General features: G+C 52.2%; 2 protein-coding genes across 2 annotated transcripts in view; one reads left to right on the top strand and one right to left on the bottom strand.

Annotated features, from left to right (window-relative positions):
- Positions 1 to 14305, bottom strand: part of cds2 (CDP-diacylglycerol synthase (phosphatidate cytidylyltransferase) 2) — a 35221-nt gene extending 20916 nt beyond the window's left edge. Inside the window, exons 1-4 of the mRNA XM_038785552.1 lie at positions 14098 to 14305; positions 6353 to 6471; positions 4279 to 4375; positions 1944 to 2041 (exon numbers count right to left, since the gene is read on the bottom strand). Coding sequence (XP_038641480.1) covers positions 1944 to 2041; positions 4279 to 4375; positions 6353 to 6471; positions 14098 to 14148 — 365 coding nt within the window. The 5' untranslated portion in view covers positions 14149 to 14305. The remainder of the gene's footprint in view (positions 1 to 1943; positions 2042 to 4278; positions 4376 to 6352; positions 6472 to 14097) is intronic.
- A 2389-nt stretch (positions 14306 to 16694) lies between these two features.
- On the top strand, positions 16695 to 24422 carry pcna (proliferating cell nuclear antigen). Its single transcript, XM_038785554.1, has 6 exons — positions 16695 to 17158; positions 18914 to 19011; positions 20432 to 20499; positions 22314 to 22508; positions 23277 to 23400; positions 24094 to 24422. The coding sequence occupies exons 1-6, from the start codon at positions 16938 to 16940 to the stop codon at positions 24171 to 24173; spliced, it is 786 nt and encodes a 261-aa protein (XP_038641482.1). The 5' UTR covers positions 16695 to 16937; the 3' UTR covers positions 24174 to 24422.
- Positions 24423 to 27413: the final 2991 nt, after the last annotated feature.

Below are 27413 nucleotides of genomic sequence, written 5' to 3' on the forward strand. Positions count from 1 at the left end.
GAAAATGAAAAACATTCATCTCAAAACTCTTCGAGCAGGGAAAATGAAATGTTCACGTCAATACTTTTCATCCAGCTCCTGCACTTTGTTTCCCGATCTGGGAAAATTACAACCGTTACCTCCTCAAACCCGTTTTCAAATCCTTCCCCACCCTCCTCCCTAAACAACTCCGATCGGCCTAATCTCCTGCAGCTGTCCTACTCTCCAGGAGATCTGCGTTCCTCCAACTCTGGCCTCTCCCAAATCCCCAATTCCGCAGTGGTGGCTGTGTCTTCAGTGGCCGAGACTCCCAAGCTCGGAAAATCCCTCTCTAAACCTCCGCACCACCCTCTCTTGCTCTGAGAGACAGGCAGATGTGGGAGGAAACCGTCTGCGTGGGTTTCCTCCCACAGTCCAGGGATGTGCAGGATAGGTGGATTGGCCGTGCTAAATTGTCCCTCAGTGTCCAGGGATGTGCAAGTTTGGTTTACGGGGATAGGGCGGGGGAGCGGACCCCTCTTTCAGAGGGCTGCTGCATACGCGATGGGTCAAATGGCCTCCTTCTAGGGCAGCACGGTAGCATGGTGGTTAGCATAAATGCTTCACAGCTCCAGGGTCCCATGTTCGGTTCCCGGCTGGGTCACTGTCTGTGTGGAGTCTGCGCGTCCTCCCCGTGTGTGCGTGGGTTTCCTCCGGGTGCTCCGGTTTCCTCCCACAGTCCAAAGATGTGCGGGTTAGGTGGATTGGCCATGCTAAATTGCCCGTAGTGTCCTAAAAGTAAGGTTAAGGGGGTGAGTTGTTGGGTTACGGGTATAGGGTGGATACGTGGGTTTGAGTAGAGTGATCATTGCTCGGCACAACATCGAGGGCCGAAGGGCCTGTTCTGTGCTGTACTGTTCTATGTTCTGACCCGCAGGTATTCTATGTCTCGGAAAACGACGAAACAGCCCGCTGAGGTGGGGGGGGCAGAGACAGAAAACACAGGAGGGCTGAATTTGGAGAGACTGGGAAATCCTGGCGATGGGAGAGAATTTCCCCTGTGACGTGCGGCCTCCCGTCAACACAGTGTTCACGGCGAATGGAAATGAATGGGTGGACACATCGTAAACACAGTCCCAGCTCTGTCCAGGGGACCAGATCAGGACTCTCTCCTCAGGTTTAAACACCAATGTGATATTTCTACTCCCACTACTCTCGAGTTTAGGAGAATGAGAGGTGAACTCACCGAAAGGCGAACTCCGAGAGGAATTCGCCCCCCCCCCCCACAGCAGGTAATACCCACTGCGTCACTAAATAAATTGGAGGTTGAGTTACAGATTTTTGATTGACGAGGGAGGAGAAATGTGGAGTTAAAGCCATGATCAGGTCAGCCATGATCTTATGGAGTGACAGAACGGGTTAGAGGGACTGAATGGCCTCCCCTTTCTCTTCTTTTTTTTTAAAATTTAGATTACCCAATTATTTTTTCCAATTAAGGGGCAATTTAGCGCGGCCAATCCACCTACTCTGCACATTTTTGGGTTGTGGGGGCGAAACCCACGCAGACACGGGGAGAATGTGCAAACTCCATATGGACAGTGACCCAGAGCCGGGATCGAACCTGGGACCTCAGCGCCGTGAGGCGGTTGTGCTAACCACTAGGCCACCGTGCTGCCCTTGGCCTCCCCTTTCTTATGTCCTCCCGGTTAATCGGCTGCTGCAGATTCTGCACGTTCTTCACTGGGTCAGGCTGGGGGCTGAATGTTTGAACGTAATCTCCCAGCCTGGGCGTGGTGTCCTCGGTTTCCTGAGAACAAGTGACGTGGTTGGGAGGCGGCGCTGGGGTGGAATACCAAGCCCAAAGGGACTGAATGCATTCCTATTCTAATTTTGTGACGCTGGGAGGGGGGTTTGATTTTACAGTCAGGCTTTCCAACTGCACTTTTCTTCCCGTGTCTGTGCTCAAACGTCTGTCGTGTGCTCACCAGCTCAGGGTCCGGAACCATGGCAGATGGTAGGAATGGTAAACGCTGTATCCAATGAGAATAATTTCGTGAAAGCATTTGATCTGAACACCCATAACCTAGGAGCGGAAAGAGAAAAACAACAAATTGATGATCTGCGCTTTGTAATTCCGTGTCCAATCCTGATGGCTACTGCATTTGAGCGTCGAAATTCAGCGCAACAGTGGGTATATTTTGAATGAGATAGACGTCTGGAGATCTCTTGGGTACAGGGAGATACTTTGGTGACAACGGTGTTGTGAAGACTTCCCACAGCATCCTTGAATTCCATTGTATTAATATTTTACCCAGTCGTGGGATCATTTTAAATCCCAATTCAAGGAGTGCACAGGATCACTGACTGAACTCTGGGTTTAGAAGCTTGGAAATGGCATTGTGTGCTATCAACGTGTCCCAGCTTCCTGCAGATCAAACCCTTCTGTCCACGACTTTCATGGCGACAGTAACTCATTAATAATACCAGAGCGAACTACCTCAAAACCGCGCCCCAAGTAAGCGACACCACTGCATTTTAACAACGGCACAGCGCTGTTCCCAGCTGAATTTTCTTCCTTGCATTTTACTCGAGGCACAAAGCACTGTGTAGATGTCAGACTGCCAAGTCCAATCACTGCCACACAGTGCTGCCTGGTGTTTGTGTACATTTGCTGCTGACTTATTGAGGACTGGATGGTTTTACCATGACTTCATTGTTTACCGACTGTCCTTGTACCAATATTTTTCTTTCAAACAAAAATCTGATAAAGTTTGATCCAGGACATAGATTTTTTTTTAATTTAAATTATGGAAGTACACATTTGTGGGGTTCCAGTACTTTGACACAGTATTTTTTTTACTCGGAAACAGATTTTGGAAAAGCATGTGTTGTGGGAACAGCTGTTTGCAGGATTTTATTATTTGCGTGGGAATCTTCACTCCCTTCCCACTTCACTGACTCCATCCTGGCCCAAAATATCTAGCTCCATTATAAGGGCCTCACGGTAGCATGGTGGTTAGCATCAATGCTTCACAGCTCCAGGGTCCCAGGTTCGATTCCCGGCTGGGTCACTGTCTGTGCGGAGTCTGCACGTCCTCCCCGTGTGTGCGTGGGTTTCCTCCGGGTGCTCCGGTTTCCTCCCACAGTCCAAAGATGTGCGGGTTAGGTGGATTGGCCATGCTAAATTGCCCGTAGTGTAAGGTTAATGGGGGGATTGTTGGGTTATGGGTATACGGGTTACGTGGGTTTAAGTGGGGTGATCATTGTTCGGCACAACATCAAGGGCCAAAGGGCCTGTTCTGTGCTGTACTGTTCTATGTTCTATAACCTTGCAGTAAAGGCCTTTGCACTTCTGCATACCCAATGGCCTAGAATTTAAACACACTGCCTGTGTTAAAGCCGACGTGTTGCCCTGATATGTCCCAATCACACATGGTGCATGTGGGCTGGTGAGGGACAGACACAAGTCAGGATTTCTGCTCCTGGACATTATTCAGTGAGTCACGATTGTGTCCGCGTCTACGGGAACACGCCCAGTGGGTCAGAGCGGCTCAAATGTGATTCTTTCCGCAGTCAAAGCCCCGAGCTTTTGTTCAGGGGCCTGCCTGTCGGGTCCCGGCGTTCAGAGTTTACCGCCAATGCCAACACACTGTCAGGGTGACAGTGCTTGTTTGGAAGTACCATCACCAGCCAGTCTTCTCGTTCACAAACACAGAAAATGCTCAGCAGATCTGACAGCCCCTGTGGAGAGAGGGCGGAGCCAACGTTTCGAGTCTGGGTGACTCTTCGTCAGAATCAGGCGAGGCCCTTCCAGCATTTTCTCTTTCCGATCTGACGAAGAATCATCCAGACTCGAAACGTTAGCTCCGTCCTCTCTCTCTCTCTCTCTCTCCACAGGTGCTGTCAGACCCGCTGAGACTTTTGTTCAGCGTTTCCAGTTTTTGTTTTAGATTCCAGCATCTGTCCCATCTTCCACTTGGACGTGAAGGATTCCCAGGCACTATTCAAAGAGCTATGTCGGGAGTGATTGCCTGAAAACATGTGGTCACTTTACAACAGCGGCCGCACTTCGATCATAGCTCATTGACTGCCCAGTGATGTGTGGAGTCCTGAGAGACAGATCGAAATGAAAGTATTATTTGGGGGTGCAAATGGCAAACGAGGTTCAAGGCACCAAAGCATTTCTGTAAATCGCCAATAGGGAGGTTGGGGAATAAACAGCAACAAGCGGGTGCTCCCGAGACTAAACATAACTCCAAGCAATCGGGTTTCATTGAGAAAGAGCACAAAGCGGGGAGAATAAAGTACAGGGTCACGTACTATCATCATTAGAACCATGGGGCCTAGATAGATGATGAGGAAGAAGAAACTGATCATGGCCAACGTGAGGATTCCGCGAACCCACCAGTTCTTCCATCTGTCAACAGAGAGAGAAAAATTAGCTTTACAATGGCAAAATCACAGGCGCTCACTTCTCTTCCCTTTATCGCCACGAGATTCCCCCCTACCCACCGTAATATCAGCTTGGCTCAAGGGAAAGCACTCTTCCCTCCTCACAAGCCCATGGGTTGCACAGTCTGATGCCACCACCAGTGTCTGCCCCCATCCCCCCCAGTCCCTTCCAGACTCCGGTGTGTCCACAATGCAGGTGCTTGCTGCACTGGCGGCTGTTTAACACCTCCTGAATGGGACCGGTACCCAATTCCATACGGGCAAACTACCCCGAGGTTTAACAGGTCGCACTGGGAGCAAATAAAACACTCGGCTTTGTTTCTGGAGGTATAGGATTGCAAAAGAGGACAAGTGGGGCAGCACGGTAGCATAGGTGGCTAGCACTGTGGCCTGACAGCGCCAGGGTCCCAGGTTCGATTCCCCGCTGGGTCACTGTCTGTGCGGAGTCTGCACGTCCTCCCCGTGTGTGCGTGGGTTTCCTCCGGGTGCTCCGGTTTCCTCCCACAGTCCAAAGATGTGCGGGTTAGGTGGACTGGCCATGATAAATTGCCCTTGTGTGTCCAAAATCGGTTAAGAGGGTTTATTGGGTTATGGGGATAGGGTGGCAGTGAGGGCTGAAGAAGGTTGGTGCAGACTCGATGGGCCTAATGCCCTCCTTCTGCACTCTATGTTCTAACTTAAACTTGTTCTGAACGTCGGTTAGGCCACGTTCGGGGCACAGCGCAATAATATGGTCACCAAATCATATTGAGGACAGAGAGACGACACAGGCAGAGCAAGATGCAAAATCGTATTGGAGTTATGGTCTCTGGAAGATCTGAAGGGGTCTAGATGGGGTGGATGTGGAGAGGACAAAAAGTAGAGGCCATTAAAACAAGATAATCGAGTCGGAATGGAGCAGAAACTTCCTTTAGCCAGATAGTGATTAGAATGTGGAATTCACTTTTGCACAGATGCATTTCAGTGGAAACTTGATAAAGATGAGGCAGGAAGGAATTATCTTGATAGGGTTTGCTAAAGTTGGGCAGGAGGAGAATTGTGTGTGCAACAGAAACCATGCACCAGCTCGTCTGGATCGGTTGTACGTCGTAGCTCATTCAACTGAAGTAAACTCTCCCAGGTTGACCCGAAAGATTGCCCAGCACGATTTAAATAAGAATGAGGGAGCTTTCCCACTGCCTTAACACAGACACCGGGATGGGGAGGAGGCTGAAATTCCACTTGCTGGGATCCTGTCTGTGTACCCTTAATGAACTTGTTATCCCTGTTCATTTTTGTTGAAATAACGCACACAGTTTTCCGATCAGAGTTTATTATCAATCACTGCATCCCCAAATAGAATCTCCTTTGAAACAAAAGCGGCTTTCCCTCCCAGCCTGCACAAGAGTCCGACCCTCCCCGCCCCAGTGCCTCACGTGGCCAGGCCAAAGTGTGCAGACAACCACTGCCTGGACCCCAGACAGGTTTATCAAGTGTCGCGGCCATGCAGAGTGTGAGACTGTACATTAAAAAGGGAAATTAGGAATGCAGTGTGTGTGCAGGAGGGTGCACTCGCTGGGAGCTCTGTCAAAGGCTGAACGGTTCCCTCTGTGCGCCATTTGATTTATGAAAAGCACTGTAGTTTGCAGAAGTTCGCCACTCAATCTTTGGCCTGTCAAATGGCAGGGTAATTCCAAATTCACTGGACGAAAACGCCACGCTACTCCCATTTTACACTTGGCCTAGTATTACTCAGTGGTTAGAATGCAAAGTAACCCTTTTCCATCTTCCTAAAATAAGTGCTGCGTCCGATCTGGTCAGATGAGTCGGTGAATCGTATTCCCCCCGCACCAACTCCAGATTGTTTCGAGTTCGATACAAAACAGAGTGTCAGCAACCGACGGCCATGTGCCCCACACCCCGAGTCAGGATGGAAATAGTTTCACTGCTGGGACTACTGCACCTTGAAGAAAGGCCTGAGAGAGCCTTGTTCAGCACCTCGGGAGTATTATCCACAGAAGCAGGTTCCAGATTTCCAGAGTCGTGTTTCGCCTCGTTTCCAGACGTTGTCGGCTCCGATTCCTGCGCACAAACCAAATAAAAGCAATGTGGGTTAATTAAAAAGCTGAATCGCTCGGAGTCAGGTCGCACGGGACAGAACAAGGTGAATGTTTCTGCTGACGGGCGCCCCACTCACGTTTACTCTCTGATGCTCATAACACTGCTGGGCTTTTTCATTCATATCCAAGTGGTTGTTAATGTATGAAATGTACAGTGGTTCTCTTTATGAAGACTGCCAGTTATCAAGGGACCAGTCTCACTGGGAGCGTGACTTGTCTGTCAAAATGCAAGTTTACCTCTTGACCACGGGCAGCTTCCAAGAAGATCCCACAGCTGACAGATACAAATGAAGTTTGTTGGTCTGATCTGGTTGAAGGTGCGTTGGCTGGAGTGTATGGAAAACTAATCCTCGGCACCAGGGACCGAGGTACAGGGGAAAAAGAATCTGTGCATGGCCATGAATAGACATTCCACATCCTGAGGGGTATTGACAGAGTGGATGTGGAGAGGATGCGACCTGTTGTGGGAGAATCTAGAATTTGGGTAGGGGGAGAATGTCACTGTTTAAAAATAAGTGATCGCCCATTTAAGATGAAATGCAGAGAATTTTTGTTCTGCCTGGGGGGGGGGCGAGTGAGTCTTTTAAACACTCTTCCTCAGAAGACAGTGAATATTTTTAAGGCAGAGGTAGATGGATGATCCAGGGGGTGAACGTTTATCGGGGATAGGTTACAATCAGACATGATCGTATTGAATGGCGGGGCACGCTCGAGGGGCCGAGTGGTCTGATCCCTGCTCCTACTTCGCATGTTCATATCTGAAGGGATAACAGACAACAGGTTGACTTCAAGCAGCCGTTAGAGGGCAGCTCGAACACGTGAACATTCAAGATGGCTGTACTTTAAACAAAGGGAAGTCACAGAAAGTCAACATTTCAAACGGGTGCGGAACTTCAGCGGAGACTAAATTCGCAACACACACTGACAAGGGTCGCATCAAGCTGGTCAACTTGTCTGTTTGGGGCTGCTGAGGCAGGACGTGGCTCTCAACTGTACATCAGCAGCCGCGCAGTAAAATAAACCTGTGTTCTCTTGCAACATTTGAAGTTGAAATGACCTCCGGTTCTGAAGGGAAACAGTAGTTTGTGGTCTAACAGCGTGTGTGTGGGAGAACTGTGAGTCAGGAGGGGCGGGTACTGAGCTGCCAAGTGAAGAGGCAGGCGAGTTCCTGAGCAGCTTCACATTGTATACCACCACTGCCAACTATCAGGATTCAGCCGAGGAAGGAGCAGTGCTCCGAAAGCTAGTGATTTGAAACAAACCTAGAACATAGAACAGTACAGCACAGAACAGGCCCTTCGGCCCTCGATGTTGTGCCGAGCAATGATCGCCCTACTCAAACCCACGTATCCACCCTATACCCGTAACCCAACAACCCCCCCCCCCCCCCCCAACCTTACTTTTTTAGGACACTACGGGCAATTTAGCATGGCCAATCCACCTAACCCGCACATCTTTGGACTGTGGGAGGAAACCGGAGCACCCGGAGGAAACCCACGCACACACGGGGAGGACGTGCAGACTCCGCACAGACAGTGACCCAGCTGGGAACCGAACCTGGGACCCTGGAGCTGTGAAGCATTTATGCTAACCACCATGCTACCGTGTTGCCCCTAACCTGTTGGGCTTTAACCTGGTGTTGCCAGACTTCTGACTGTGCTCAACGCCGGCATCTCCACATCACGGCCAACTATCCATTCAGGAGGAGCTTGACGTTCCCTGCATTGCGCACTCCCTGCATTGCGCACTCCCTGCATTGCGCACTCCCTGCATTGCGCACTCCCTGCATTGCGCACCAGCCTGCTGTTCCTGCCTCCTGCACTGATCTCGCGCCTGCCCAGATCGGTAACAATTACCTGACTTGTATTCTGACTGGGACGAGGCCAAGAACTGACAAGACCCAACAACCACCGGTGAAATCAGTTGAGGAAGGGATACAGATCGCCCTTGCCGCAGGAGATAAGGCAACAGATTCAGGCTGGGCATGCCATCTCGCCAATAGCATTGTGACCTGAGCGCTGTGTGTCCACGGTCAGCGTCAGTCAACAGGCGGTTTGGAATGGTGGACAGTGTCACAGCCAAGATTGGGTTTTCCTCATCCAAAGTCCAGACAGTGACACTCTCCAACAAGGGGCATTGAGCATGAAGTGAACCTCTGGCAGCCAGTCCCTGGGGCACAATGACCTGTCGCGTGTGCCTGTCAGTCACGGCTGTCATGCGGACAACACGGGTATTTCAGAAGTTTGTGACAAGGCAGGGAAACCTCTGCGGTGACCTCCCCGTGCCTCTCAACTGTGTCCAGTGCCAGTTAGCGATCGCAGTGCCGACCCAACACATTTCCGTCGGGGGCTTATGAAAGATTCCCGAAGAAACGAGGCACCACAGAAATTCAGGGGACAACACATGGATATTCAAAATGAACCCGCGAGTGTGGAGAGGTCAGTGCTTCAGCTTTGGAACTGACGAAGCCTCACAACCTCTCTCTCTCTCTCCTCCCGAAAGCTCTCACAAAGCTGCCGCAATCAGCGGACCCTCCCGGATAACGCCCCATGGCTCCCTGCCAGATTGGGGTGTTTTAGCACCTCAGGGGGGGCTAACTCAGGAGAAAGTGATGTTTCTCCTCTGCCTCCCAACCAGCGTTTCCGCTGCCTGCTTGGCAATTCCACACAAGCCGGCTGAATCCCAGCAACGTCAGGTGGCAGTAGATCACGGCTGGGCAGTGTCCGGCCTCACGCTGTACTGCCGACAGCGAGACTGCTCAATCCCCAAACGGAAGAGGACGCAAGCTTTTCTGGTCAACTTCAAGCAACAACATGAGGGCCAACATGATTTGGTGCGTATTCTGAATACTGTTCCCCTGTTGTTTCAGAGAAAAAGATGAGGAAAGTAAATCATGCATGGGGAGAAAGCAGATGATAATTACGCAAAACACTCGGTCAGATAATTCAGTCAGAAATTGAGCCCATCATTTCCTCTCCATTTAATGTCTGTTCAGTGTTCGATTACGGTACGATGACTGTGCAGAATGCAAGCCTGTTGTTGATAGACGAGATCCTGCAGTTTCCTGACTTACACCCTCCCACCCAGGCCAGCCAGCGAGTCGGGTGACCCTTAGCAAGTTTTCGGGCAATGTAGGGTGCGAGAGCTAAATGCGATCTCGCCCCCAGCCCATGGCCAGCAGAGACAGCGGTCAGCTGTCTAAGCAGAAGGTGAAAATGTGATGTTCCCCAATCCCACGCTTCAGTCAGCTCAGACTGACCGAGTCAGCGGATTGTGGGTTCAAGTCCCACCCACGCCAGAGCCAAGAATCTAAACTGGCCCTCTGGTGCTGGGGGAGTGCTGCCGAACTTAAAGCAAGACCACAGCTGTCTCCCGTGGTGGAGGTTAAAGGGTACTGTTATGAGGAGAAGGGGAATTATCCCCAGTGAATGCTCAACGGGTGATTGAGCCAACCTGAATGAGATGGGGTGCGTGTTCGAGGAGCCCCTTCCACACACTCCCAAGATCAATCTGGAAAACCGGTTTAGCCACACCTCTTCCACAAACTCTCCCCACCCTCCGTAAACACACCCTCTGGGTGATCTGTGAATGATCGGTTCAGCCCGTCCTGCTGTTCCTGCTCCTTGACAAGTCAGGTCTTGTCATAGTCAGCCACCGTGTCTGTTATTAACTCTCAGTCGGCTGCTGTGTCACACAAAGCGCACTGTCACCTCAACGCAATTATCAGCACCACTGATTACTTCCCAAGCTTTCAAACAACGGGAAGGTAGCAGCTCTCTGCCTTAACCTCAGTTTCCCCCAAGATTCACTTCTCATTCTGTACACAAGGCAAAACAAAATCTCCGTCTGACCTGGGCTGGGGTGGAAAAAAAAAAATAGAAACCATCCTTGCAAAGGGCTGTTCGTACAGGACAGACGTACAAGTTTGGCGCGTACCAGACACTCGACGCTGAAATCTTGGGAGGACTCCACATTTAGCTCGTGCAATTAGCTCGGGCAGCACGGTAGCATAGTGGTTAGCATAAATGCGTCACAGCTCCAGGGTCCCAGGTTCGATTCCCGGTTGGGTCACTGTCTGTGCGGAGTCTGCACGTCCTCCCCGTGTCTGCGTGGGTTTCCTCCGGGTGCTCCGGTTTCCTCCCACAGTCCAAAGATGTGCCGGTTAGGTGGATTGGCCATGCTAAATTGCCCGTAGTGTCCTTAAAAAAAAAGTAAGGTAAGGGGGGGTTGTTGGGTTACGGGTATGGGGTGGATACGTGGGTTTGGGTAGGGTGATCATTGCTCGGCACAACATCGAGGGCCTGTTCTGTGCTGTACTGTTCTATGTTCTATGTAATTAAAAACGTTGTCCTGTTAGTCACTCTGAACTCATCCTTCCCCGATGATTCATGACTGACCAGAGGAATGGTCTCCTGAAACATCCGAATAAATGGTACCCAATCCCACACACTCCATCAAACAGTGGTGACAAAGGAATGGAATAATGTCACAGGAGACGGTCCATTCACCCCCTTGCTGTGCCGGTCAATTCGATCCACTTACTTCGTACATTGCCCGAACCTGCAAAAGATCGAGCAATCCCCGTCCGCAATTTTCAATTGAGCTCCAGCCTTGACATCCAACTGTGGGAAAGACTTGCAGATCTCCACAACCCTCTGCGTGAAGAGGTGGTTCCTGACCTTACCCCTGCATCAAAGTGGGAGATTCGCCTTGCCAAAGGAAACAGTTTCTCTCCCCCCCCCCCCTCCCCCCCCCCATCAGACTGTGCTCTCATTTGCAGCCCGTCAACATCAACACTCAATGGGATACAGGCCTGGTGTGAACAATCTCGGAATTTAGCCTGCTCTCGTTTCATCTTCGTCTTCTTGCCTCCTGCAGTTTGTTTTGTCGGAAAAGTTGGAGACTGCCATCCTGATCCCAGCAAGGTGAAGAAACGGCGCAGCTTGCCTCTTCTTTCACACTGCTGTGCACCATCGGCCGTCAGGCTGAACCCAGCTCCGTCACACGTCTCTTTGGAACAACGGATAGTCAATTAACATTTTAATTAACGATCCAAATCCCCCTTTAATTGGGTCTGAATGCAATTTTCTTTTCCAACTGGCCAGTGTTCAAAATGGAGAAAAAAAAAACTAAAGAGATTCTCTTCAAAAGCAGATGACTGAAATTCATCAAGGCTGGATTCTTTCTGAGTTCCTATTCAGCGGAACGCAGACGGCGAAGAGGGGGGGGGGATTGGAAACCTAGACTCGGATTGATGCTCACTGCATGGGATTCATCTCGTTTTTTAAAAGAGCAACCAATCAATTTTGAATTAGGATGTGGCTGACTAAAGAAACAGAGCAGAGAGCGTAATGAGAACAGGCAAGAGAATGGTTACAAGAAAATAGTGCTGGGATTCTTTCAACGGGCTGAACATTTCGGCCAAAGAGGACGTGGGAGATTTTCCCAAAGGTGGACAGGTAGCAGACACAGCACAATGACACATCATCCAACAATTTAAAAAGATGACATCATGTCCAGACACAGTCTTGTGACAGACAGCCGCTCACGCATGACCACCCGAACTTGGAAATTCAGCGTCGAGATGGAATGGAAGAGGACCGAGGAGACAGATGCACAAAGAATAAAGGAGGTTGTTTTGTTTCCAGAGGGACAAACTGATAAGCAGGTGATTTAGGGTTAGAGTTTCTGGACCGAAGGTTCTGTGCACTGTTCTGATCTCCGTATAGTCGAAGAACGAGACCACAGTCGAGAGGGAACACATTTCTGAAAGACAAACTGATCAGGGTGGAGCTCGCCACTCTCAAAGAAAAGACCGAGGTGACCCATCAGATGTCGATCAGGTTGTTAATCAACTTAACTGGGCAGACGGCAAGAGGATGTTCCTACTTGTGGGGGCGGGCCACAAATCTAAATTCACAAGGGAACGGTAGCACAACACTTTGCTCAAGACCTGAGACAACTCTCAAACAAATTAAACCTTCCACACTGCAACCGACGTGTGACAAGTTCAATTCCTGAAATTGACCAACGCCTCCGTCTGCCCAGGCACGTCCCAGATACACACCTCGGCCCACCAGACAAATTTCCAGATACCTCTGAAGGCGTCCATATTGGATGGCATGGGCGATCTCACATTGTCAGACAGTGGGTGGCCAAGGCCATTCCAGGATCCAGGGGCTGGATCACAGGGGTGGCTGAGGTATGGCTGTACCGCCTGGGGTTTGGGGTGTGTGAATGTGTCGGGGGGGGGGGAGAAGAGTGATGTATTTGTGAGGGGGGACTGGAATCGGGGGGACTGGAATCGGGGGGACTGGAATCGGGGGGACTGGAATCGGGGGAAATCACTTGTCACAAGTCGGCTTCAATGAAGTTACTGTGAAAAGCCCCTAGTCGCCACATGCTGGGGCAGCCTGTTAGTGATAAAGCTGGTCCAGGAAGTGAACCAGGCGCTTGCTGCCTTGTTCTGCACTCCAAGCCAGTGATTTAGCCCACTGGGCTGAACCAGCCCCGAGGTTTGGGGGGGGGGGGGTGGAGAGTGCGTGATGATGTTTTGTCTGGCATGGATTGCAGCACACGGGGGGGGGGGGGGGGGGGGGGGGGGGGGGGGGGGGGGGGGGGGTAGGGGTGGTGGGGGGGGGGGGGGGGGGGGGGGGGGGGGGGGGGGGCCCGAGACCTCCCTGAAATAATCCCCTCCCACTCCCCCACAATTCCCAAAATGACCACACCCCCAACACGCCTCTCCGTCCAGTTCCCCAAATTACCCCTCCCCCAAAATCCCCCCCTTTCCCCGCCCTCTCCCCCAAATCACCCTCCCCGCCCTCCCCCAAATCAACCCCTCCCCCCCCCCCAAAATCCCCCCCTCCCCTCCCCCAAATCACCCCCTCCCCTCCCCCAAAATCACCCCCTCCCCTCCCCCAAAATCACCCCCTCCCCTCCCCCAAAATCACCCCCTCCCCACCCCCTCCCCTCCCCCAAAATCACCCCCTCCCCTCCCCTCCCCCAAAATCACCCCCTCCCCTCCCCTCCCCCAAAATCACCCCTCCCCTCCCCCAAAATCACCCCCTCCCCTCCCCTCCCCCAAAATCACCCCCTCCCCTCCCCCAAAATCACCCCCTCCCCTCCCCTCCCCCAAAATCACCCCCTCCCCTCCCCTCCCCCAAAATCCCCCTCCCCTCCCCTCCCCCAAAATCACCCCCTCCCCTCCCCCAAAATCACCCCCTCCCCTCCCCTCCCCTCCCCCAAATCACCCCCTCCCCTCCCCTCCCCCAAAATCACCCCCTCCCCTCCCCTCCCCCAAAATCACCCCTCCCCTCCCCCCTCCCCAAAATCACCCCCTCCCCCTCCCCTCCCCCAAAATCACCCCCCCCCCTCCCCTCCCCCAAAATCACCCCCTCCCCTCCCCTCCCCCAAAATCACCCCCTCCCCTCCCCCAAAATCACCCCCTCCCCTCCCCCAAAATCACCCCCTCCCCTCCCCTCCCCTCCCCCAAAATCACCCCCTCCCCTCCCCTCCCCCAAAATCCCCCCTCCCTTTAATTAAAGGCGCTGTGCTGGGCCAGGTTTGGCCGACCCCCTCTCTCCCTCACCCGCTCGTCCAGCGACTCCTCCTCGCGGCCGCGGCGCCTCAGCTCGGTCATGGCGGCCGCTCTTCCTCCTGCTCCCCGCGCTGGGACGGGGCCGGACACCGGGGGTCAGTGAGAGGGGAGACGCTCCGGTTCCCCGCCGCCGCTCAGCAACGGCCGCTTGACGCTCAGTCGTCTCCGCCGCCCTCCCCACGCGAGATGTCCCCGGCGCCGCTCCTCCGGCCGCCAGGAGGCGCCGCCGTCACCGTCACCGCCGCCGTCGTCACCACCGCAGCAGCAAAGACTCCTCCACAACAGCTCGGCTCACGGAGCGCCGCAGCCTGTGGCGTAGCGGGGAGAGCGTCGGCCTTTGAGCCGGAGATTCCGAATTCGAATCCCGGACCTGCGAGGTGCATTTAAAATGCATAACTAGATCATTAGGGTAGCTGCAGAGTTTTACAGCAACTGAAAGAGATGGCCCTTCGGCCCATTGTGTTTGTGCTGGCACTATCCCATTTTCCAACAGCATGGTTTGAAAGGAAATTGGAGCCTCTGCCACCACCACGTCCCTTGTGCAATAGCTTGGCAGAGTTTTTTTTAACAGCATGGTTAAGAGGCCCTTCTTTACAGCACGGTAAGAGTGCCAGCCATCAAGCACTTCTAATTCTATTCTAATCCCCCAGTACCTGGTGCGTGGCCTGTTATGCTATGGACTTTCAAGTGCTCATCGAAACAATTAGCACGCAATCATAGAATTTACAGGAGGCCATTTGGCCCATCGAGTCTGTATCGGCCCTCGGAAAGAGCTATCTACTTCAACCCCACCTAATCTTTGTTTTGGACACTAAGGGCAATTTAAGCATGGCCAATCCATCCAACCTGCACTTTAAATTTGAGCCGTTTCTCTCTTGCAGCAGTTCCTCACAAGAATGAGCAGGAGTAGATCAGGTGCGCTTGTGACTTTCACTCAATATTGAGAGTTGTGGGCCAGCGGAGTTAATCATAGAATTTACAGTGCAGAATTAGGCCATTCGGCCCATCGAGTCTGCACCGGCTCATGGAAAGAGCACCCTACCCAAGGTCAACACCTCCACCCTATCCCCATAACCCAGTAACCTCACCCAACACTAAGGGCAATTTTGGACACTAAGGGCAATTTATCATGGCCAGGCTTTAGAGTGGTTTCACAGTCGGCGCAACATCGAGGGTCGAAGGGCCTGTACTGCGCTGTAATGTTCTATATTCTATATAATCCACCTAACCTGCACATCTTTGGACTGTGGGAGGAAACCGGAGCACCAGGAAGAAACCCACGCACACACGGGGAGGATGTGCATACTCCGCACAGACAGTGACCCAAGCCGGAATCGAACCTGGGCCACTGGAGCTGTTAATGGAGTTAAGATGCCGATCAGTCCTGATGAAATTGAATGACGCAACGAGTTGGAGGGGCTGAATGGCTTTCTCCAAATATATTTCACCGCCGTGTGACTGCCACGGAATGGAAATTGCTTCATCGCTGACAGTGTGGAAGCACCACCATCACCGTCTCCGGGAGACAGCAGTGCCGTGCCAGAGGAATCATGTGGATTGACCCGGGTAAATTACCCCTCCGTGTCCAAAGATGTGTGTCAGGCGGGATTGGGGGGGGGGGGGGGGGAGAGGAGGCATTTGGTGGAGTGCTCTTTCTGAAGGGTCGGTGCACTCTGTGGGCTGAATTTACAGTGTAGAAGGAGGCCATTCGGCCCATTGAACCGGCCCACACTTCCACCCGATCCCCGTAACCCCACCCAACCTTTTTTGGACACTGAGGGCAATTTCCTTTTCTTCCCATGTACTTAATGATCTGTTGAGCTGCTCGCAGAAAAATACTTTTCACTGTACCTCGGTACACATGACAAGGTATACATGGGCAGCACGGTAGCATGGTGGTTAGCATAAATGCTTCACAGCTCCAGGGTCCCAGGTTTGATTCCCGGCTGGGTCACTGTCTGTGCGGAGTCTGCACGTCCTCCCCGTGTGTGCGTGGGTTTCCTCCGGGTGCTCCGGTTTCCTCCCACAGTCCAAAGATGTGCGGGTTAGGTGGATTGGCCATGCTAAATTGCCCGTAGTGTCCTAAAAAGTAAGGTTAAGGGGGGGTTGTTAGGTTACGGGTATAGGGTGGATACGTGGGTTTGAGTGGGATGATCATTGCTCGGCACAACATCGAGGGCCGAAGGGCCTGTTCTGTGCTGTACTGTTCTATGTTCTATAATAAACAAATCCAAATTTAGCGTGGCCAATCCACCTAACCTGCACATCTTTGGCCTCCTGCACCGTAAGGATTCTATGGCTCTGTGGAAAATGGTGCCAAATCCCATCCAAAAAATGCAAAACTGTTTGAACACGATGCAGGAACGTGCCCGAAAGAAAATTGCACATTTAGAAGAAAGAGGTGGTAAATTGGCAAGTGGTGAGTGGGGAGCTAAATTCCAAATGTGACAAATTGGAGGTGGGTACAACAATGTGAAACTCCAGCCTGCCAGAGTATATATTGCAATGCAACACACACACTTTGCAGCCAAGGCTTGCAAAAAGACAGCCAGATGTCTGCAGGATGTGATTTGAAAGCGGCAGGAGCAGAGTTTGGCGCCCTTGCCATATATGGCAAGGCTGATTTGCATGAGGTTATATGAGGAAGTGAGAGAATTGGAGGCCTTCTCATTGCTGAGTGAGTGCTGGAGAGGTGCTTGCAGCCTGTGCTCTCTCTCTCTCCCTATTGCATTTCCCTGCTCTGCTGTCGGGTTTTGTTACAAAGCCCCAGATAACCGTCCCGGTTCTTTGTGCTTTTTCATTTCTTGCTGTTTGTGCAACCGATCGGCAAGATGTTCGAGGCTCGCTTGGTGCAGGGCAGTATCCTGAAGAAGGTGCTGGAGGCCCTGAAGGATCTGATCACCGAGGCCTGTTGGGACATCAGCTCTACCGGCATCAGTTTGCAGTCCATGGACAGTTCCCACGTCTCCCTGGTCCAGCTCACCCTCCGCAGCGATGGCTTCGACACCTACCGCTGTGACCGAAACCTGGCCATGGGGGTCAACCTGAGCAGGTAAGGGGGGGGGGGGATGCACACACCCTGCCCAGCAAGACTGTCCTCAATCTGCACCGTTCATTCCAGTGAAATGAGACCTAAACCCCCCAAATCAAGCATTGCAGAAAAAGAAGCATGGAGCATGAATTTAATTCCAGAGAAATTCGACATACTCCCAAATAAATAATTGCAAGCAAAACATTGTGGAGCATGAATTTAATGCCAGTGAAAATGAGACACATCCTAAATAAAGCATTGCAAAAATATAACGTTAATTCCAGTAAAGTTAGACCCCAATGATTGAAATAAAAATTTATGGACCATAAATTAAATAACAGTAAAATGAGACAGACCCCAAATCAATCATGGCTAAAAAGTTTATTTTTTAAGATGTGTGTCTTGCTGCAAATGCTGGAGATATTTCGGACCTTTGAATGAGTTTGTGTTAAATGTTGAGAATTGGGTGTGTAGCTTTGTTACAGAGACATTCACACACCCAGGGGCAGAGGGGGTTTCCTGCCCTGATCTGTTATTTCTGCTTCTCCCCCCAGTTTATTTGTTACAAAAAGGCGCCAGCGGCCCAGCCCTGACGTCATTAGCGCGCGAAAGGACTGGGGCCGGAGTTGGCGGGAAGTCGCGTATTCATTCAAACAGGAGCAGGCGGGGTTCCCGCCCGCCGCTCTCCCGCGGCTGGGCTGAAGGCAGTGCAATCCCCCCCCCCCCCCCCCAACCCTGTGCTTTAACTCCCTGCTTTCACATTGAGGCAGCCCTGTACCTGAGCTTGCCTGAAACTGGGGGGGGGGGGGGGGGGGTAATTCACTCTCCAGTGCCAGTATTGTATCACCTCCTACCCCCTGGGATCACCCCCTACCCCCTGGGATCACCCCCTACCCCCTGGGATCACCCCCTACCCCCTGGGATCACCCCTACCCCCTGGGATCACCTCCTACCCCCTGGGATCACCCCCTACCCCCTGGTGCCACTCTCCCAGCTCCCTACCCCTCTGGTGTTCACCCCCCCCCCCCGTTCTCTCTGCCCTTGCAGCTCCCTACCCCCTGTGCCACTCTCCCAGCTCCCTACCCCCTGGTGTTAACCCCTCTTTCCCCCCCCCCCCCCCCCCCCAACTCCAGCCAGAGTGGAGCAATCACCTGGGAGGAGGTCAATCGGCCCATTGAGCCCGCTCCGCCATTTGTTGTGATCATAGAACAGCACAGAACAGGCCCTTCGGCCCTCGATGTTGTGCCGAGCAATGATCACCCTACTCAAACCCACGTATCCACCCTATACCGTAACCCAACAACCCCCCCCCCCCCCCCCCCCCTTTAATCTTTTTAGAACACTACGGGCAATTTAGCATGGCCAATCCATCTAACCCGCGCATCTTTGGACTCTGGGAGGAAACCGGAGCACCCGGTGGAAACCCACGCGCACACGGGGAGGACGTGCAGACTCCGCACAGACAGTGACCCAGCCGGGAATCGAACCTGGGACCCTGGAGCTGTGAAGCATTTATGCTAACCACCATGCTACCGTGCTGCCCACTGAATATCCAACTCCAGCTATGATCCAATACCATAGCTGAATATCCAACTCCGTAGCCTCACCCCCACCCCCCCATGTCCTTTGATCTCCTTCGAGGTGCTCTATCTAATCCCAGTACAGAATGAAACCAAACCTGCCTGTCCAACATACAGTTACAGTTACAGTTAATTTACTGGGACATTGGGTTGGACAGTTTCAGTGATTCATTCTACTCTTGCTTCCTGTCCACAGCATGTCCAAAATTCTCAAATGCGCTGGTAACGATGACATCATCACACTGCGAGCCGAGGACAATGCCGACACGCTGGCTCTGGTGTTTGAATCGCAGAGTGAGTATCCGGGGGGCCTGTATTAACTGTGGCGCCGGCAGTGTGAAGGTGAAGTGGATTAAGTTCAGCACTGTTTATCAGCTGTCCCAAGCTGTACTACATTTTACTACATTTTACACTGGGGTAACCAAAACTACTCGTCATTGTCAATGACTAGAAAAAGAGTCATGGAGGTTTACAGTATGGAATCAGGCCGTTCAGCCCAACCTGTCCATGAGGGCCGAAGGTTCTGTGCTGTACTGTTCTATGGTCTATATGCTGCCCAGTTTCTATCACTGAGCTAGTCCCAATTGCCCGCATTTGGCCCATATCCCTCAATTACCATCTTACCTATATAACTGTCTAAACGCCTTGAAAAAGACAAAATTGTACCCACCACTACTACTGCCTCTGGCAGCTTGTTCCAGACACCGTCCTCTCAAAAAATTGTCGCTCTGAACCCTTTTGTATCTCTCACCTGAAATCTCTTGACTATCGACCTGATCTAAGCCCCTCATTATTTTATAGGCCTCAATAAGATCACTCTTAAGCCTCCTGAGCTCCAGGGGAAAAAGTCCCAGCTTCTCCTTATAACTCAGACCATGAAGTCCCGGTAACGTCCTCGTAAATCCTTTCTGCACTCTTTCTAGTTTAATAATATCCTTTCTATAATGGGGTGACCAGAACTATACACAGTATTCCAAGTGTGGCCAAACTAATGTCTTGCGCAATTTCAGCAAGACGTCCCAACTCCTGTATTCGATGTTCTGACCAATGAGACCTCGCACGCCGAATGCCTTCTTTAGCACCCTGTCCACCTGTCACTGCACTTTCAAGGAGCTATGAACCTGTACCTCCAGATCTTTGTTCTGTAACTCTCCCCAACGCCCCACCATTAACTAGAAAAATAGATGAGAAATAGCACACTGATCAATCTGTGTGCATTGTTGTCGAATTTTGCAGCTCACGGTTTGACATATTGTGCCTGGATCAGCTATTCGACAGCTATTCAAATTGTTCACTTGCCTGTGCTTTTCCAATAGCCTTCTCCATGTTTCCCCTCCCAAGTATTTATCCCATTTTTTCCCCCCCCTGTGAATCACTGTTCAATGTACTTCCGGAACATTGGAATCCGTCGTGTTGTTAAAATTGAGACTCATCTCCCCCTTGTCATTGCCAACACTCTTCCCTCCCTCAACTCGACTTGGGCATCAGTGTTGGTGTCCCCGAGCTTCTTTGCTCGAATGGGAGCATTCCCTGGCTCGTGTAGCCTCTGATTCAATTCTGCTTCATGCACGAGAGATCTTGTTGGGAGTCCTGAGACCTGCCCAGAACACGGCAGCGGTGGCCACTAACGGTCACCCCGTGTGTTGGTGGAGTCGGTGTGGAATGTTCTGGAGTCGCTGCGGAATGTTCAGCTGACTTGTGTCTTTTGTTCTAGATCAGGAGAAAGTCTCCGATTACGAGATGAAGCTCATGGACTTGGATGTCGAACAGCTTGGAATACCGGTAAGCGGGTTTGAGCGCGTTGGCCACTGGCGTGGAGCGATGGCGACACCGCCCATGCCAACCTGTGTGAAATTCGCACCTTTCAGCCAGATTTTGGCCAATTTTGGGATTAACGGTTTGATTCGAGCCCAGAGCAGACCCCACTGCAGTGGAAGGGAGTGGGGGGATAAACCAACAACACTGACTGTATCGCACGCAACCTGATTTTAACAAAAGTTAAACACAAAGCCTTGGAGCAGGAGTGGGCCATTCGGCCCCTCTGAGCTGGTCCGCCATTGAATAAGATCATGGCGAATCTGATTGGAACCTGAACTCCACATTCCTGCTGCCCCCTGTTAACCTTTCACCCCCCCTGTTAACCTTTCACCCCCTTGTTAACCTTTCACCCCCTTGTTAATCAAGGCTCTGCCTTGAAAATATTCATTGAGACTCTGCTTCCGCTGCCCTTTGAGGAAGAGAGAGCCAGTGACTCTGGGCACTCGATGGGCCACCCCTTGTTTTTATTTAGGTTTGAGTACCCAATTCATTATTTCCAACTACGGGGCAATTTAGCATGGCCAATCCACCTACCCTGCACATCTTTGGGTTGTGGGGGCGAAACCCACGCAGACACGGGGAGAACGTGCAAACTCCACACGGACAGTGACCCTGAGCCGGGATCGAACCTGGGGCCTCGGCGCCGCGAGGCAGCAGTGCTAACCGACTGCACCACCGTGCTACCTTGTTTTTAATCACTGACCTTTATTTCTCGGAGTTAGATGCAGAAATATTCTCAGCCTTTACTTGGTGGTATTCACGAATATTTCTATATTGACAATTGAATCAAATCATTGACCGCTCCAGGATTGTACTTTGCCTCTGAAATCTCTACACTTTGATCCTTCAAAAACCTAGGTCGAATTTTACATGGAAGCATTTTAAAGTCAAAAAATTGTTGGGGTTGCTTTTCGCCCGGGTTGAACCTTCACAACTGTATATATAATATGTGTATGGTTAGTAATGCAGCCTACGTTTAACCCTGTCCTTCCAATTCAAGGTGCTGCACCGGGCCCACATGACTGGGACGAGGATGAGTAGGTTCTTTGGGGGTGAAGATAGGTGTGTCGGGTGCTTGGAGAGTCCAGCAAACCATGCCCATATGTTCTGGGCATGCCCGGCGCTGGAGGAGTTCTGGAAGGGGGTGGCGAGGACGGTGTCATGGGTGGTGGGATCCAGGGTCAAGCCAGGATGGGAACTCGCGATCTTTGGGGTTGGGGTAGAGCCGGGAGTGCAGGAGGCGAAAGAGGCCGGGGTCCTGGCCTTTGCGTCCCTAGTAGCCCGGCGAAGGATTTTGCTACAGTGGAAGGATGCGAGGCCCCCAAGCGTGGAGACCTGGATCAATGACATGGCGGGCTTCATTAAGCTTGAGAAGGTTAAATTCGCCCCGAGAGGATCGGTACAAGGGTTCTTTAGGCGGTGGCAGCCTTTCCTCGACTTTCTGGCTCAACGATAGGGTACGGGGACAGTAGCAGCAGCAACCCGGGGGGGGACGTTGATTATGTTTGCTTATTTTATTTAAATTTGATTTATTTAATTTTAATTTATGGTTAAGTTCTCTTGTTGGGGGGGGGTTGGGGGAGTGTGATACATGTGATGTTACGGTATGGGGGGAATGGTGGGTGTTATGGGGCTGTTAGTTGCATATTATTGCCTGTTGCTATACTTGTTATTTTTATATTTTCTGTAAAAAATTCCAATAAAAATTATTTAAATAAAAAAAAAAACCCCTGTCCTGCCCAATCTGAGTGACCGCCTTTGTTCTCTGTGCTGTTCAGGAGCAAGAGTACAGCTGTGTGGTGAAGATGCCCTCTGGCGAATTTGCCCGGATCTGCCGTGACCTGAGCCAGATTGGCGACGCCGTGGTCATCTCCTGTGCCAAGGATGGGGTGAAGTTCTCCGCCAGTGGCGAGCTGGGAACGGGCAACGTCAAGCTGTCCCAGACCAGTAACGTGGACAAGGAGGAGGAAGCTGTGAGTGCCCATCGATCCTGTCGCGGGCTGGGTGGTGGAAGGGCGGCGTGGCGAACCGCGATACCTGCGTGCAGAGCTCTGCCCCGTGTGATACCCCACGTCACCTGCACCAGTGGAGGTGGAAAGCGAAAGTTAACTTCTGGTCCCATAGCTGACACTCGGGGACACAGTGACAGTGACCCCTGGGCCAGGAGTCCAGCTCTGGGGGACATGGCTTTGAAATCCCAACGCTGCAGTTAGTGGAATTTAAATTCATTTGGTGAGAATCAATTGATACAAAACCATGCTCGGTAACGGTGACCCTGAAACTTGTCATCAATTCTTGCTTTGGGGGGGAAAACCCAGCTGGTTCATTCATGTCCTTTTAGGGAAGGAAATCTGCTGCCCTTGCCCAGTCTGGCCTCCCATGTGTCTCCAGACCCACACACAGCAACGTGGTTGGCTGAACTGCCCCCCATTCCCTGAAATGGTCGGACGAGGCACTCCGTTCACGGGACCCTCACTACATCATTCCAAATCCCTGTGACGTTGAGAGACGCAGCGATAGGGCGAGCTTCCAGCTTGTGTTAGTGGACTGCCAGAGTCTGCAGTTTGGCAAGGCAACGGATGCGAGGCATTGCCTGAGAATGCGTCCTTGTTTCAGTGGCCTGTCTCTGGGAGTGTGTGTATGTGAGCGAGTCAGGGTGGATGTCCTTGGTGAGCGTGTCTGCAGCATGCCCACAGCTGATGAAGCACCTCAGCAAACTAATACCTTGCTTCTTTCCTCAGGTGACCATCGAGATGAACGAGCCTGTGCAGCTGACCTTTGCCCTGCGGTACCTGAACTTCTTCACCAAAGCGACTCCCCTCTCCCCCACCGTCACGCTCAGCATGTCTGCCGATATCCCTCTGGGTACGTGTTACGTTGACCATGCAGTCTGGAATTCTGGGCGCAGTGTTTCCATGAACCCTTTGTTCTTCCACCCGCCTCGCTCCCTGTTGGCTATTGGTGCCCAGTTAAAGTACAATAAAACGCAGCAGGAGGCCATTCGGCCCACAGTGCCTTTACTGTCCCTTAGTTTGAGCTATCCAGATAGTCCGCCTCCCTGTGAGATGTGAAACGGTTGCTTGGGTTGAGTTGGCCAACACGAGAGCCACCAGGTCCCTCAGTGTGACTCATTGGGCAGCACAGGGACCTCCCAAGTTCGAAGGTTGATTGGTTCAAGTCCCAGGCCAGAGATGTGTGTGACATGACACTCCCAAAGCAGTACTGAGGGAGCGGAGTGCGGTGCTGTGGGAGGTGAATGCTCTCTTCGATGAGCCTTGAACCAAGACCCCATCTGACCCCTCGGGTGGGTGGTTGTTGCAAGATGCCAATGGCGTGACCCGGAAGTGGAGCAGGTGCCCTGACCTCCCTTCCATCGGCGGGACTAAATAGTCTGGTCATTGTCAACTGGCCGTGTATAAACTGACTCGTATATTGGCTGTGTGATAACGGACTCCAGACATTAGGGGGCGCCGGAGCAGCTGGGAGAGTTTTGAGTGATTATTATTGGTCCGTTGTCCTGTTCTACCCGTGCTCACGGTTTGATTGTTGTCTTTCTAGTGGTCGAATACAAGATAGCTGACATGGGTCACATCAAATATTACTTGGCACCCAAGATTGAAGACGAGGAGACCTCTTAAGACCACCTGGTGGAGACTGAGCCTCGGACAGATGTGGTTGAGGCTGGAGATGGTTCCGGAACTCGCGTGAAAACGCTGTTCGCTGGCCGTGCCTCCGTTACAACGTTCCTCTTTTTCACAGGCACCTCTCTCCCTGTCCTTTTTCAAACGTTTTTGTAGATATTCTCTGTAAATATGTTGTCCCGACGTCGAATTGCCTTTTTGTAAACCAATGGGGAAATGGCAGAAATAAAACGTTTCTGTGCGACCTCCCGCGGGTCTGTCTTTCAAAATGGTCTGTCTTTCAAAATGGAGGAGAGGATTGGGGGGGGGGGGGGCTTAACCTCTCTTACGACGAGGCCACGTTCACCCTCCGCAAGGCTTCGGCCACGTCCCAGCGTCTTCGATTTGTGCCAAACAGCCTCCAGCAAGGCCGCTCACCATCAATTCCGTATCAATATCCCAACGCCCACCCCGCCCCCGATCTCATCCTCCAATAGCAGCTTGTCCTGCAGCCTGGGGGAGGGAGCAGTCCCGGGAATGACGTCTCCTGAAATCCCAAATCTGCAGGTACCTAAAACCATTCCCCGTGGACAACGAGCACATTCCTCCGTGCCCCCTATAAACAGGACCCTGAATTACTCGAACCCTGTTTCAAAATCGCTTATTGTCACTAATAGGCTTCAAATGAAGGTACTGTGAAAAGCCCCTAGTCGTCACAGTCCGGCTCCTGTTCGGGGAGGCTGGTACAGGAATTGAACCGTGCTGCTGGCCTGCCTGGGTCTGCTTTCAAAGCCTGCGATTTAGCCCAGTGCTAAACCAGCTTGCCCCCTATAAACCGGACCCTGACGTACTCGAGCCCCGCTTTCCAGCGCTTCGCATCCAGCCCCCGCCGACACAAACCTCTGGTTGTCACAGATCGGCCCCCACAGCGACGTACCCTCCGACCCCAAGTGCTGCCGACACAGCCCCCACACCCTTAAAGCCAACACCACCACTGGGCTGGCAGAGTACCTGGCCAGTGAGAATGGCAACGGTGCCAACAACAATACCCTCCTTACATGATGCCACCTCCAGACCACCCTCCTCCACAGCCCATTCCCTCGCCATCGCAGTATTTGCCACACAATAAGTTACCCAATTCGATAACACCAGCCCCCCCCCCCCCCCCCGCCCTTGACCCTGTGCCAAGAGTCCACTGAAACGGGCTCTCCCCGTCCACCCAGACCCTGGGACAAAGATGGGGAGGTTCTTAAATACTAACAAGCCTGGGCAACACCGTCATTTTCACTCTGTACCTTCCCAGACAACGAGAGCGGCCAAACATCCCTCCTCTTAAACTCCCCCTTTATCCCCTCCACCAACCCTGCCAAGTCTCCCCCCCCCCCCCCCCCCCCCACACTGCGCGATCAATCCCTCAGCGCCATTGCCAACAAGGCAAGCAACATTGGGGAGAGTGGGCACCCATACGTTGTCGCGCAGTGAAGCCCAAAGTACCCCAAGCTCACTCGGTTCAACCGCACGCTCGCCACCGACGCCTTGTAGAGCAGCCAGACCCAATCTCCAAACCTCAGTCCGAATCCAAACCGTCCCAGCACCGCCAACAGATGTGCCCACTCCGCCCGGTCAGAAGCCGTTTCCGCGTCCATCGCCACCACTATCCCACCCTCCTGCCCTTGCGAGGGCATCACAATAAGATTATATAACCTCTGCATGTTTGCCAACAGCTGCCTTCCCTTCACAAAACCTGCCTGATCCTCTCCGATCACCCCAGTACTCAATCTGCGATGCCAGCACCTTTGCCTATGCTTGGCATCGATATTCAATAACGCTATCGGGCAGTAGGACCTAGAACAGGGGTGGGCAAACTTTTCCGTGCAAGGGCCACATTCAGAAATTCACAATTTTAAAGGGCCGCATAGTATATTAAGTAAAATAATTACTTTACCCGGTTATGATTCTGGGCGCCTCATATAGAACATAGAACAGTACAGCATAGAACAGGCCCTTCGGCCCTCGATGTTGTGCCGAGCAATGATCACCCTACTCAAGTCAACGTATCCACCCTATACCAGTAAGTAACCCAACAGCCCCCCCCCCCCCATTAACCTTGAAAAAAATAATTAAAAATTTAAAGAAAAACTTTTTTAAAAAAATTTTTTTTTTTTTTAAATGACTTGGTGGGCCGCATAAAGACCTTTGGCGGGCCGTAGTTTGCCCACCCCTGACCTAGAATGTCCTGGGTCCTTGTCCTTTTAGAATTGGAGATGGAAGCTTGCGACAATGTTGGGGGGGAGTTCTGCCCTCTCCCTCCCCTCATTGTACCTCCTCACCTGCAGTGGCCCTAGCTCCGCCCCAAACATCTTATAAAACTCTCCGGGCAACCCATCTGGACCTGGGGCCTTCCCCGCCTGCATCGCCCCCTACGTTCCCTCGGCCCAATCGGGGCCCCAGGTCCTGAACCCGCCCCTCCTCAACCTTGTCCAACCCATCCAGCCACATCCCCTCTTAACCCCATCAGGGGCTCCGACTCATCGAGCCTCCTATAAAAGGCCATTCACCCCCCTCCGGGTCCATCACCACCTTACCCTTCTTGTCCCTCACTCCACCAATCTCCGTCGCTGTTGATTGCTGATGGACCAGCATCCGACTCGCCTTCTCCCCGGGCTGGTATACTGCCCGCCTGGCCCTCCGCAGCTGCCCCACCACCTTCCCCGGAAGACACGAACCCAAACTCCCATCTGGGGCTTTTGCCTCTCCCTTAACAACCCTGCCTTCGGCACTATCTCCCATCCACCCTCCACATCCTGTTGACCAGCCTCGCCCTCTCCTCCCTCCCTCTGTGCCCGAATCAAAATGTGGCGCCAAGTGAACAGCGATGGCTCTCCGTTAACCTCTGCTTCTGCCTCAATCGCGTCCGTACGCCCTTGCCATTTCATTCACTCCGGCTAAGTCAAGCACAAAGCGAAGGAGAATCAGTGCATTTTACTGGCTGGTTTTCAAAGTGCCCCTTCGGTGAATTAATCAAATGTTTCACCCAAATGTCTTCATTGACTAGCGAGCAAAGGACACCACAAGTATACAATCAAACCGGGTTTAACCGAAGGACAATCTCCATACAGATGTCTGTCTTTTGGCCAACGAGGCCTCTGTAGGAAGTCCCAACTCCCAGTGGATTGTTGGAGGATGCCCGCTTGACAGGACACTGGGACCCGACCCCAGGTGTCCATCTCCGGTGGAGTTGCTCGCACGTAACCTGTT

This window comes from Scyliorhinus canicula, chromosome 26 (genome assembly GCF_902713615.1).
Source record: "Scyliorhinus canicula chromosome 26, sScyCan1.1, whole genome shotgun sequence".
In the NCBI taxonomy this organism is placed as follows: domain Eukaryota; kingdom Metazoa; phylum Chordata; class Chondrichthyes; order Carcharhiniformes; family Scyliorhinidae; genus Scyliorhinus; species Scyliorhinus canicula.